Source organism: Mustelus asterias, chromosome 26 (assembly GCF_964213995.1).
Source record: "Mustelus asterias chromosome 26, sMusAst1.hap1.1, whole genome shotgun sequence".
Taxonomy (NCBI): Eukaryota; Metazoa; Chordata; class Chondrichthyes; order Carcharhiniformes; family Triakidae; genus Mustelus; species Mustelus asterias.
The window spans coordinates 40,932,620-40,946,805 of NC_135826.1; the positions used below are offsets into that span (position 1 = coordinate 40,932,620).

The window sequence follows — 14,186 nt, forward strand, 5'->3', positions numbered from 1 at the left end:
CGAGGTTGATTCCGGAGTTGAGAGGGTTGGCTTATGAGGAGAGACTGAGTAGACTGGGGCTATACTCATTGGAATTCAGAAGAATGAGGGGAGATCTTATAGAAACATAAGATTATGAAGGGAATAGGTAAGATAGAAGCAGGGAAGTTGTTTCCACTGGCGGGTGAAACTAGAACTAGGGGGCATAGTCTCAAAATAAGGGGAAGCCGATTTAGGACTGAGTTGAGGAGGAACTTCTTCACACAAAGGGTTGTGAATCTGTGGAATTCCCTGCCCAGTGAAGCAGTTGAGGCTACCTCATTGAATGTTTTTAAGGCAAGGATAGATACATTTTTGAACAGTGAAGGAATTAAGGGTTATGGTGAGCGAGCGGGTAAGTGGAGCTGAGTCCACAAAAAGATCAGCCATGATCTTATTGAATGGCGGAGCAGGCTCGAGGGGCCAGATGGCCTACTCCTGCTCCTAGTTCTTATGCGAGGTTAGAAAAACTTGGTTTGTTATCACTTGAACGACAGAGGTTGAGGGGTGACCTGATAGAGGTTTACAAGATTATGAGTGGCATGGACAGAGTGGATAGTCAGATGTTTTTCAGTAGGGTAGAAAAGTCAAATACGAGGGGACATAGGTTCAAGATGCATGGGAAAAGTTTAGAGGAGATGAGCGAGGCAAGTTTTTTTTATACACAGAGGGTGGTGAATGTCTGGGACGTGCTGCCTGGTGAGGTGGTGGGATAGTCGCATTTAAGGGGCAAGTAGACGAATACATGAATAGGATGGGAATGAAGGATATGGACTCCGTAAGTGCATATGGTTTTAGTTTAGGCAGGCATCATGATCAGCGCAGGCTTGGAGGGCCCAAGGGCCTGTTCCTGTGCTGTTCTTTGATCTGCCTTTGACACAGTCAACCTCACCCCCACCAGCCCTGACTGCTGCCCTGCTGTTGAGTGATCAGACTGCTTATTCAGCAATGGATTTGCAGGAATCTCCTTTGATCAAATAACGGAAAGGCTGAAGCCATTATTTACAAGTTCCTGTTCCAAACTCTGCTCCCTCGCCTTGTCTCTCTGCTCAGTGACAGTCTGACACCAAGCCAGCAAGTTCACAACCTCAGTGTCACATTTGACCCCAACATAAGCATTTGGCTCGTTCCTGGCATCACTGCCTATTTTCACCTCTGGAATATCTCCCAGCTTTACCCCGTCTCGACTCACTCGCTGCTGGAACCCCCACTCATGCCTTCGATCTACTTGTTCCCGCATTGACAACAGCAACCCTGCCAATGTCTGCAGTAACTGAAGCAGCTCTGCCACCTAGTGGTAGCTGCTGCAGCTGCAAACACGCACAACCTGACAGCAGTTAATGAAACTACAAACCCAATATTTGCAGCAGTGGGCTTTCCTAGCTATCTCTGGTGTTTCAGTCATGCTGCCTCTTGGGTGTTTATCTGCCACAGGCAGCCTGTGTTAAAAATACAACTCCAGACGCTGAAAGATGCCCTCATAAGAACAGGATATGGCGCTCGACTCATCGATCGACAGTTCCGACGCGCCACAGCGAAAAACCGCACCGACCTCCTCAGAAGACAAACACGGGACACAGTGGACAGAGTACCCTTCGTCGTCCAGTACTTCCCCGGAGCAGAGAAGCTATGACATCTTCTCCGGAGCCTTCAACATGTCATTGATGAAGACGAACATCTCTCCAAGGCCATCCCCACACCCCCACTTCTTGCCTTCAAACAACCGCACAACCTCAAACACATTGTCCGCAGCAAACTACCCAGCCTTCAGGAGAACAGTGACCACGACACCACACAACCCTGCCACAGCAACCTCTGCAAGACGTGCCGGATCATCGACACGGATGCCATCATCTCACGTGAGAACACCATCCACCAGGCACACGGTACATACTCTTGAAACTCGGCCAACGTTGTCTACCTGATACGCTGCAGGGAAGGATGTCCCGAGGCATGGTACATTGGGGAAACCATGCAGACGCTACGACAACGGATGAATGAACACCGCTCGACAATCACCAGGCAAGAGTGTTCTTTTCCTGTTGGGGAGCACTTCAGTGGTCACAAGCATTCGGCCTCTGATCTTCGGGTAAGCGTTCTCCAAGGTGGCCTTCACAACACACGACAACGCAGAGTCGCTGAGCAGAGACTGATAGCCAAGTTCCGCACACACGAGGACGGCCTCAACCGGGATCTTGGGTTCATGTCACACTATCTGTAACCCCCACGACTTGCCTGGGCTTGCAAAATCTGTCCTGGCTGGAGACAATACACATCTCCTTAACTTGTGCTTAACCCTCTCTCCACTCACATTGTCTGTACCTTTAAGACTTGATTAGCTGTAAAGATTCGCATTCCAACCATTATTTTGTAAATTGAGTTTGTGTCTTTATATGCCCTGTTTGTGAACAGAACTCCCACTCACCTGATGAAGCAGCAGCGCTCCGAAAGCTAGTGGCTTTTGCTACCAAATAAACCTGTTGGACTTTAACCTGGTGTTGTGAGACCTCTTACTATTAAAAATACACTGCAGCTGACATGAAAGGCATTTACCCTTATATTCTTGGTGACGGTGTAGAGGAAGCTTTACTCTGTATCTAACCCCGTGCTGTACCTGTCCTGGGAGTGTTTGATGGGGACAGTGTAGAGGGAGCTTTACTCTGTATCCAACCCTGTGCTGTACCTGTCCTGGGAGTGTTTGATGGGGACAGTGTAGAGGGAGCTTTACTCTGTATCTAACCCCGTGCTGTACCTGTCCTGGGAGTGTTTGATGGGGACAGTGAAGAGGGAGCTTTACACTGTATCAAACCCCGTGCTGTACCTGTCCTGGGAGTGTTTGATGGGGACAGTGTAGAGGGAGCTTTACTCTGTATCTAACCCCGTGCTGTACCTGTCCTGGGAGTGTTTGATGGGGACAGTGTAGAGGGAGCTTTACTCTGTATCTAACCCCGTGCTGTACCTGTCCTGGGAGTGTTTGATGGGGGACAGTGTAGAGGGAGCTTTACTCTGTATCTAACCCCGTGCTGTACCTGTCCTGGGAGTGTTTGATGGGGACGGTGTAGGGGGAGCTTTACTCTGTATCTAACCCCGTGCTGTACCTGTCCTGGGAGCGTTTGATGGGGCAACACCACACTGGGTGAGATGCAGAGACTGAAGCTGGGCTCTAACTCAGCCGTGTGGGGTTCAGGCTGGAACAAGGGACAGAGCGGGTGAGATTGGTGGAGTTTTGAGATCAGGTGATGCACCTTTCGCTGCTCTTTCCTCGCCACGTGTTTGTCATCATCCTTCCAGAAGGCGTCTTCAAGCTCCTGCTGCCGCTTTGCGTCTGCCGCTGCCTTCTGCTCTGCTTTCCGAGCCCTGGCAGCTGCTGATTTACTGTTTTCTCCCTGAAACTTCTTGGGCATCCCTCCGCTGCCACCTGCCAAAAGGAAAGGAACAGGATTCAGACTGGAAATACAGGGGTTGGCGAGATAATAGGGAGTGCCCTTCTGTTGTGTAGGGCACAAAATCAGAGCCACGGCTCAAACAACAGATGAGGAATGCAGTTTCTTTATTTATTAGTGTCACAAGTAGGCTGACATTAACACTGCTATGAAGTTACTGTGAAAATCCCCTAGTCGCCACACTCCGGCGCCTGTTCGGGTACACTGAGGGAGAATTTAGCACGGCCAATGCACCTAACCAGCACGTCTTTCGGACTGTGGGAGGAATTGGGAGCACCCGGAGGAAACCCACGCAGACACGGGGAGAACGTGCAGACTCCGCACAGACAGTGACCCAAGCCGGGAATCGAACTCGGGTCCCTGGCACTGTGAGGCAGCAGTGCTAACCCACTGTGCCACCCACAGTCGGATTGAATCAGTAATGATTGGAAAATGGGGGCATCAGGATATTGAATTCGATGATCAACCATGATCATGATGAATGGCGGAGCAGGCTCGAAGGGCCGAATGGCCTCCTTCTGCTCCTAGCTTTGATAGTGTTTTTTGTCAATGACTAGAAACGCTTTCGAAAGGTAGTCACAGTTTTATTGCAGGGATCATGACGGCAAATTCACGCACAGCAAACTCTCAATGCGTTAATGAGCAGAGGATCTGATTGTGCGATGCTGATCAAGGAATAAATATTAGCCTGAACACGGGGGAGGACTTCTTCAACACTGGAGATGGACTTCTTCAACACTGGAGATGGTTCACTTCCAATAGAGGGGGCAGACAGGGCTTGGGTTTTAATGTCTCATCTGGAACGCCACATCCAGCAGACAGGCTCAAGCCCCATGCCAGGATCTGAGTACAACACTTAAGGCTTGCACCCCCTCAGTACGGCATCGGAACGTCAGCCTTGAATTTAGTGCTCAATCCTGCAATGGAACCTGAACCTGGAACCTCGTGACTCTGAGGCGAGAGTGTTACCAACTGAGCCACAGCTAACCAAACCAGCCAGAATTAAAGCAACCACACAGACGGAGTAATCCAACAGAATGCATTGGCATTCAGAATGTGAAATAACCCCAAGCTTGGTCTCACACAACTCACAGGGACGGGGTCAGGATGCACCAGATCCTGAATGAAACGTAACACGGAAATTAGAGTTGTCACGATCCCAGTTGATGTTACTACTGGACAGCCAGGTCCCAGAGCAGAACACTGGCTCATTAGATTGTAACTTCTATTTTTTGCTGAGAGACGTGGATGAACAGAGTCACGGGACTGCTGATTAACTTTTAACAAAAGAATAAAAGGAATTGAGTTTAGAAATCGGGAGGTAATGCTGCAGCTGTATAGGACCCTGGTCAGACCCCACCTGGAGTACTGCACCCAGTTCTGGTCACCTCATTACAGAAAGGATGTGGAAGCCATAGAAAGGGTGCAGAGGAGATTTACAAGGATGTTGCTTGGATTAGGTGGCATGCCTTATGAGGATAGGTTGAGAGAGCTAGGTCTTTTAGAAACATAGAAAACTACAGCACAAAACAGGCCCTTCAGTCCCACAAGTTGTGCCGAACATATCCCTACCTTTTAGGCCTACCGAAAACCCTCCATCCTATTAAGTCCCATGTACTCATCCAGGAATCTCTTAAAAGACCCTATTAAGTTTGCCTCCACCACCACTGACGGCAGCCGATTCCACTCGCCCACCACCCACTGTGTGAAAAACTTCCCCCCAACATTTCCCCTGTACCTACTCCCCAGCACCTTAAACCGGTGTCCTCTCGTAGCAGCCATTTCCACCCTGGGAAAAAGCCTCTGAGAGTCCACCTGATCTATGCCTCTCAACATCTTATACACCTCTATTAGGTCTCCTCGCATCCTACGTTTCTCCAAGGAGAAAAGACCGAGCTCCCTCAGCCTATCCTCATAAGGCATGCCACTCCATCCAGGCAACATCCTTGTAAATCTCCTCTGCACCCTTTCAATCTTTTCCACATCCTTCCTGTAATGAGGCGACCAGAACTGAGCACAGTACTCCAAGTGGGGTCTGACGAGGGTCTTATACAGCTGCATCATTATCCCCGGACTCCTAAACTCAATCCCTCGATTGATAAAGGCCAGCACACCATACGCCTTCTTAACCACCTCCTCCACCTGCAGGGCCGATTTTAGTCCTATGGACCCGGACCCCAAGGTCTTCCGATCCTCTACAGTACTAAGAGTCTTTCCCTTTATATTGTACTTCTTCATCCCATTTGACCTGCCAAAATGGACCACTACGCATTTATCTGGGTTGAAGTCCATCTGCCACTTGTCCGCCCAGTCTTGCATCCTATCTATGTCCCTCTGTAACTTCTGACATCCCTCCAGACTATCCACAACCCCACCAACCTCCGTGTCGTCGGCAAACTTACCAACCCATCCCTCCACTTCCTCATCCAGGTCATTTATGAAAATGACAAACAGCAAGGGACCCAGAACAAATCCCTGGGGCACACCACTGGTGACCGACCTCCAATTAGAAAAAGACCCATCTATACACACTCTCTGCCTCCTTTGGGCAAGCCAGTTCTGGATCCACAGGGCAACAGCCCCTTGGATCCCATGCCCTCTCACTTTTTCGAGAAGCCTTGCATGGGGGACCTTATCGAACGCCTTGCTAAAATCCATATAAACTCACATCTACCGCTTTCCCTTCGTCAATGTGTTTAGTCACATTTTCGAAGAACTCCACCAGGCTCGTAAGGCACGATCTGCCTTTGACAAAGCCATGCTGAGTATTCTTGGGCATACTAAACCTCTCTAAATGCTCATAAATCTTGTCCCTCAGGATCTTCTCCATCAGCTTACCAACCACTGAGGTTAGACTCACCGATCGGTAATTACCTGGGCTATCCCTATTCCCCTTCTTGAAAATAGGAACCACATCCGCAATCCTCCGGCACCTCTCCCGTCTCCATCGACGATGCAAAGATCATCGCCAGAGGCTCTGCAATCTCTACCCTCGCCTCCCACAGTAACCTGGGGTACATCCCATCCGGACCCGGCGACTTATCTATCTTGATGCCATTCAAAGATTCCAGCACAACCTCTTTGTTAAAGTCCACATACTCAATCTTTTCAGTCCACCGCAAGCCCACAGTACATCCACCCAGGTCCTTCTCCTCTGTGAAAACCGAGGCAAAATACTCATTAAGCACCTCTGCCATTTCTACTGGTTCCGTACTGATTTTCCCGCCTTCACCTTTTATAGGCCCTATTCCTTCACGTCTCATCCTTTTACTCTTCACATATTCATAGAACGCCTTAGGGTTTTCCTTAATTCTACTTGCCAAGGCCTTCTCGTGACCCCTTCTGCTCTCCTAATTTCCTTCTTTAGTCCCTTCCTACAAGCCGTATACTCATCTAGATCCCTATCTTCGCCAAGCTCTCTGAACCTTTTGTACGCTTTCCTTTTCTTCTCGACTAGGTCCCGCACAGCTTTTGTGCACCACAGTTCCTTTAACCTACCAACTCCTCCCTGTCTGCTCGGAACATTGTCCTGTAGTACCCTATAAGAAGTCTCACAACACCAGGTTAAAGTCCAACAGGTTTATTTGGTAGCAAATACCATAAGCTTTCGGAGCGCTGCCCCTTCGTCAGATGGAGTGGAAATGCCCTGTAGAACCCTAGACAGACATTCCTTGAAAAACTGCCACCTCTCTTCAGTAGATTTCCCCGAGAATACCTCCTTCCAATTTACTCCTCTAATTTGCTGCCTTATGTCTTCATATTTCCCCTTACTCCATATAAACGCTTTCCTAGCTTGCCTGATCCTCTCTTTTTCCAATGCAAGCATAAAGGAGATAGAGTTATGATCGCTATCCCCAAGATGCTCTCCCACGGAGAGATCTGACACCTCATTGGTCAGTCTCAGATCAAGTACAGCCTCTCCTCTTGTAGGCTTGTCCACATGCTGTGTCAGGAAACCCTCCTGAACACACCTAACGAACTCCTCCCCATCCAATCCCCATACCCTAGGGATATTCCAATCTATGCTTGGGAAATTAAAGTCTCCCATCACAACAACTCTGCTATTATTGCAACTCTCCAGGATCTGTTTCCCTATCTGCTCCTCCATCTCCCTGTCACTATTGGGGAGGCCTATAGAAAACTCCCAGCAAAGTGATCGACCCCTTCCCACTCCAAACTTCCACCCACAGAGACTCTGTAGACAATCCCTCCACAGCATACACCTTCTCTACAGCTGTGGCACTATCCCTGATCAGCAGTGCCACTCCACCCCCTCTCTTGCCTCCCTCCCTGTCCTTCCTGAAACATCTGAATCCCGGCACCTGTAGTATCCAGTCCTGTCCGAGACATCCAAGTCTCCGTAATGGCCACCACATCACACTTCCAGGCATCGATCCACGCTCTGAGCTCATCCCCTTTATTCACTCTACTCCTGGCATTAAAGTAAACACATCTCAATCCTTTTGTCTGAGCTCTCCCCTTCTCTATCCCCCGTCCATTCTCCCTCTTGCACTGTCTATAACCCTTCTCTGTTTGCGAGCTAACTTCCTCGCTCCCAGTCACCTCGTCTTGATCCCCTCCCCCCAACCTATCCAGTTTAAACTCTCCCCAGTAGCCTTAGCCAACCTTCCCGCCAGGATATTGGTCCCCCTGGGATTCAAGTGCCACCCGTTTTGTGTGTACAGGTCACACCTGCCCCTAAAGAGGTCCCAATGGTCCAGGAACCTGAATCCCTGCCCCCTGCACCAGTCCCTCAGCCACACATTCATCCTCCACCTCACTCCATTCCTGCCCTCACCTTCCCATGGCACAGGCAGCAATCCTGAGATTACTACCTTTGCTTTCCTCCTTCTCAGCTGTCTCCCTAATTCCCTATACTCTCTTTTCATCACCCCTTCCCCCTTCCTTCCCACATCAGCGGTACCAATGTGTACTGCTACCTCTGGCTCCTCTCCCTCCCCCCTCAGGATTTCCAGGAGTCGACCAGCGACATCCTGGATCCCGGCCCCAGGGAGGCAGACCACCATCCGAAACTCCTGCCTGCCTCTGCAAAAACGCCTGTCCGACCCCCTTACTGTCGAGTCCCCGATTAACACTGCCTTCCTCCACTTTTCCTTAGCCGTCTGAGTTCCAGGGCCAGACTCCACTCCGGAGACACGGCCACTGCTGCTTCCCCCAGGCGGGCTGTCCCCCCCAGCAGTACTCGAGCAGGAGTACTTGTTGTGTAGGGGCACATCCACCGGGGTGCTCTCAATCACCCGAGCTTTACCCTTCCTGGCCGTCACCCACTTGGCCTCCACCCGTGGCCCTGGTGTGACCACCTGATGATAGCTCTTGTCTATCACCTCCTCATTCTCCCTTAACAGCCTAAGATCCTCAAGCTGCTGTTCCAGCTCCTTAACACAGTCCCTCAGGAACCACAGCTCGACACACCCCTCACAGATGTGGATGTCCGGGAGGCCAGGTGCCTCCAGGACCTCCCACATCCTGCACTGGGAACAACACACTGGCTTCACACTCATATTTGCCTCTTTATACCAAGGCATACAGAGAAAAGTAAATATGAAAAAATAAACTCACCCCTGCTCGCCCTGTCCCCCAAAGCCCTGTGAGCCAAAGCCCTTACAGCTCACACTCTGCTTCCCACACACTCCGCTGCCCGCTCCCGACGCTGCCCGCTGTATACTGCAGCCTACCTTTTATACTTCGTGCACTTAAAAACCCTTCCCAGACTCCTTAGCAGCCCACTTCTGGTTTTCAGTTTAAAATTAAGAAAAATACTACAACTAAAATAAAGGCAAAAAAAAACACACTAACTGACTCAATAAAAAAAAATCTCTCACCAGGACTCCTGCCACAAATCACTCCCTCTCTGCTTGCTCCAGTGGAGCAAGCGAAAGATGAGAGGTGACCTGATAGAGGTGTATAAGATGTTGAGAGGTATTGATAGAGTGGATTCTCAGAGGCTTTTACCCAGGGCTGAAATGGTTGCCACAAGAGGTCACAGGTTTAGGGTGCTGGGGAGTAGGTACAGAGGAGATATTAGGGGTAAGTTTTTCACTCAGAGGGTGGTGGGTGCGAGGAATCGGCTGCCGGTAGTGGTGGTGGAGGCAGATTCAATAGGGTCTTTTAAGAGACTTTTGGATAAGTTCATGGAAGTTAGTAAGATAGAGGGTTATAGGTAAGCCTAGTAGGTAGGGACATGTTCGGCGCAACTTGTGGCCGAAGGGCCTGTTTGTGCTGTAGCTTTTCTATGTTCTATGTTCTAAAACATTTATTAAACAAGAAAAGGTCAACTTTAATGTACCACTCCTTCACCCCAGCCACACCTTTACAGATATAAAGTAAAGTTTATTTATTAGTGTGACAAGTAGGCTTACATTAACACTGCAATGAAGTTACTGTGAAAATCCTCTAGTCGCCACACTCTGGCCCCTGTTCGGGTACACTGAGGGAGAATTTAGCATGGCCAATGCACATCTTTGGACTGTGGGAGGAAGCCGGAGATATACAGACTTGTAAAGATAACACAAATTACAGAATATGCCTCATTCTCTAATATTCTCAGTAAACACACAGTCCATGTAAACCAACAGGTGAAATGTGGTCAGATACACCGCACTCTGAAACCAAGTGACAGATGCAACCCAATAAAACTTCAGCGGATTTCTCATCAAATCCCCCGTGAGCCAACTTGTCTGACTGGAACTCTGGCTTTCACATGAGGGACTCCAAACTCTGCTCTCAAAGAACACACTTTAGAATCTTCTCCCACACATGGTTTTTCTGCGAGAGCTACTCTCCTCTGGGTTATTTGGTTCCAACTGAACTTAAATGTTTCTGCTTTGCAGTTTGGGCCTTTTTTTTTTAAACCCCTGACACTGCTTTCACGTTGTAAACCCTGAAATACAATACTGGCCAAGTTTAAAGTGAAACTAAAACCTATAGATGTGCAGGCACCTTTGGTTAACCTGAAGCTAACTGAAGTTTTAATCCTTTCTTAGCATACAAATGCAGAAATATAAATTAAGCTTAAACTGAACAGGCAGGGAATAGAGGGATATGGATCATGTAGAGGCAAGAAAATATTAGAGTAGAGAGGCTTCTGTGTCGACACAGACTTGATGGGCTGAAGGGCCTGTTCCTGTGCTGTACTGTTCTTTGTTCTTGCACTTTATTTTCAACGCCCACAATACAAATACCAATTACTTAAACCAGCTCTATTTTCTAACGCAGTAAACTTTCATAAATCACTGCGTTCGATCCCCGCTTGATTCTTGTGTCTGATTCTAGGCTTTACAAAGGATGCCAGAGGCTCAGAGAAACTGAAGAGGGCATTTATTAAAACAGCAGTAGAGATAAGGGACCTCGGTTTTGTAGAGGGACTAGTAAAACTGGGATTGTTCTCCTTAGAGCAGAGAAAGTTAAAGGGAGATTTAATGGAGACCTCGAAAATGACGAGAGGTTTTGATGGAGCGAGGAGGGAGAAACTTTTGTTTGGAACATGAGTCAGTAACCAGAGAGTTGAGGAAAGATCTTTTTTCACAGAGAGGGTTGTTCAAATCCGAAATGCACCACCTAAAACTTTGGTGAAATCAGATTCCATTGGAACTTTGGAAAGGTGACTGAGTATGAAGCAGAGAAAGTCGGAGCAACAGTTGGCTATTCGGCCCTTTGAGCTTGCTGCATCATTCATGATCAAGGCTGGTGCTCTATCTCAAGTTTACCCCCAGTCCAACGCCGGCATCTGCACATCACCTCTATCTCAAAATCATACCCACACGCTCTCCCCTTACCCCTTGATGCCTTTAGAGTCGGAAAGAGGATTAATTTGCAGGGTTATGGGGAAAGGCTCGAGTGAGGGACTAAATTGGGCAGCTGGTTCAAGGAGCTGGCACAGACACAAAGGCTGAATCCCTCCTCATGTACAGCAACATTCACAGATTCCACCTTGTAAGCACCAAAATTCACAGGAGCGGTGATGAAAAACCTTCATTCACACAAGGCATCTCAAAACTTCTAAAAGCGATTTGCATACAACAGATTACTCTGTTACATAGGCACAACAAGGCAGCCATCTTGCGTTGATGTTTGGGTAACATCAATAAGGTGAGTGGCCACTTGTGGTGGCTTTGGTTGAGGGAGAAATGTTGGCCAGGACACCAGAAGCACTCCCTGCTGTTTTGAATATTAGCGGGCGTCTTAAAATTCAACTGAATGCAAAGTCTCATCAGAAAGATGACATTGCGGACAATGTAGTATTGGATTGTATATAATACATCATACTTGTATTACTAATTTTAGTAATATTACTTGTATTGCTAATATTACTTACATTAGATAGCATCTTTAAGATGGTGAAATAATGGAAGAGTGATGATTAATGGAAAGAAAAGTTGAGAAAAACACTACAAAAATGCAAGTCATTCCCCTTCCTGTTTCTAAAGATATACAAAAGCACAGGAATAGGAGGCTTTTCAGCCCCTCAAGACTGTTCCACCATTCAATCATGGATTATCAACATTACAACTCCATACTCCACATTCCTGAGAATCCTTACTTAACAAAACACTCCTGACATTGTAAATTTCAATAGATCCACAGTCTAGTGTGGCAATGAGAGCTTCAGTATTTCACTGCTCTTTGGAAATTAAAACAAGTTTCCTAAATTCTCTCCTGAAGGGCCCAACTTTCATTTGAACATTTTTACCTCTTACTCTGGGCATTCTCCCCACCAGAGGAAGTAGTTTCACTTTATCAACCCTATCAAATTCCATTATCATTTTAAAAACCTCGATTAGATCGCCCCTCAATCTTTTAAATTTATCACGAAGACACACACACACCCACACACACATACACACGATAGAATAAACCCGAGGTGGATTCCAGAACTCACCAGGGTTGAGTCGGAGGAAGACAGGAGGACACTGGAAAAGTTATGGTGTGGTAGAAAACGCAGACATAAACTGGGAAATGCAAGAACAGAGAGCACAGGCTGAGGTCAGATTGCACAGAATGAGTTGGCACTATTGACAAATCTGTGACTGAAAGGTAGGGTGGGTCCAGAGGACAAAAAAATACAAACCTTAGAGAATACTACCCTGGTCCACAAACAATATACATCAAACATCGGGAAAGGAATGGAAAGTATAGAATCGGGTGAATAAAACAGAATTTGACAGGATAGGGGGCTATTTGGCCCATTGTGCCTGTGCTAGCACTGGAACCTTTCTCCCCTGGCGGAGGGATCAGTAACGAGATGGCATAGATTTAAGCTAGGGAGCAGGACGTTAAGAGGGGATATGAGAAAAAAAACGTTCTCACTCAGGGGGTGGTGGGAGTCTGGAATTCACTGCCCGATGGGATTAGAATAGCAAGGTGGCAGGTCTTTGACCGGCACAAACGGAATGGGCCGAAGGGCCTTTTTCTGTGCTGTATAACTCTATAACTATAACTGTATGACTAGTACTGTACCCCAGTGTAATACAGTGACAGATCCGTCCCCACCAGTACTGTACCCCAGTGTAATACAGTGACAGATCCGTCCCCACCAGTACTGTACCCCAGTGTAATACAGTGACAGATCCGTCCCCACCAGTACTGTACCCCAGTGTAATACAGTGACAGATCCGTCCCCACCAGTACGGTACCCCAGTGTTATAGTGACAGACCCGTCCCCACCAGTACTGTACCCCAGTGTTATACAGTGACAGACCCGTCCCCACCAATACTGTACCCCAGTGTAATACAGTGACAGACCCGTCCCCACCAGTACTGTGTCCCAGTGTTATACAATGACAGACCCATCCTCACCAGTACTGTACCCGTGTTATAGTGACAGACCCCTCCCCACCAGTACTGTACCCCAGTGTTATAGTGACAGACCCGTCCCCACCAGTACTGTACCCCAGTGTTATACAGTGACAGACCCATCCCCACCAGTACTGTACCCCAGTGTTATACAGTGACAGACCCATCCCCACCAGTACTGTACCCCAGTGTTATACACTGACAGACCCGTCCCCACCAGTACTGTACCCCAGTGTTATACAGTGATAGACCCGTCCCCACCAGTACTGTACCCCAGTGTTATACAGTGGCAGAGTCTCTATGGTATGAAGGGCAGTGTTTAAATGCAAGTTTGTTCTTTCTTTGGACGTAAAAATACGGAACTGGAAAGCATTTCACACCATGACACTGATGCTAGTGTTTGAAATATATCATACACTGCTTTCTCTCATGTCGATTGCTTTCCCTGCCAAATGCTTACTAATCTCCTCTGTGAAATTTTAAACACCATATGCCTCGCAAATATTCAAATATAAATGAATTCAGCAGCTTTGTTAAAGCCTCCATGCAAGACACAGCTGGGTGTGGTGTTTGCCTCCAGGGCGAGTGTCCTAATGTGTCGACACAATCTCTGTTACACTGGCCAGTTCCATGTTTACCTCAGGTCATTATCCAGTTAAATCCTCATCTGTGCCTAGGTTTTCCCAGGGTTTGACAATTCCAACACTCTCCTGATTGGCCTCCCACCTTCCATTCCCCATAAACATGAGCTCATCCGAAAAGTAAAGTTTATTAGTGTCACAAGTAAGGCTTACATTAACACTGCAATTAAGTTACTGTAAAATTCCCCCAGTCGCCAAACTCTGGCATCTGTTCGGGTCAATGCATCTAACCAGCACGTTTTTCAGACTGTGGGAGGAAACCGGAGCACCC

General features: G+C 47.9%; 1 protein-coding gene across 3 annotated transcripts in view; it reads right to left on the bottom strand.

Moving 5' to 3' along the window:
- Positions 1 to 14,186, bottom strand: part of ccdc124 (coiled-coil domain containing 124) — a 35,132-nt gene that overhangs the window by 10,376 nt on the left and 10,570 nt on the right. For 2 of the 3 annotated variants that reach the window (XM_078198599.1, XM_078198601.1), the window contains exon 2: positions 3,264 to 3,436. In XM_078198599.1, the coding sequence (XP_078054725.1) occupies positions 3,264 to 3,422 (159 nt within the window). In that variant the 5' untranslated portion in view covers positions 3,423 to 3,436. Of the gene's footprint in view, positions 1 to 3,263; positions 3,437 to 12,360; positions 12,431 to 14,186 lie in introns of all 3 variants that reach the window. The other variant, XM_078198600.1, reaches the window with a different exon arrangement.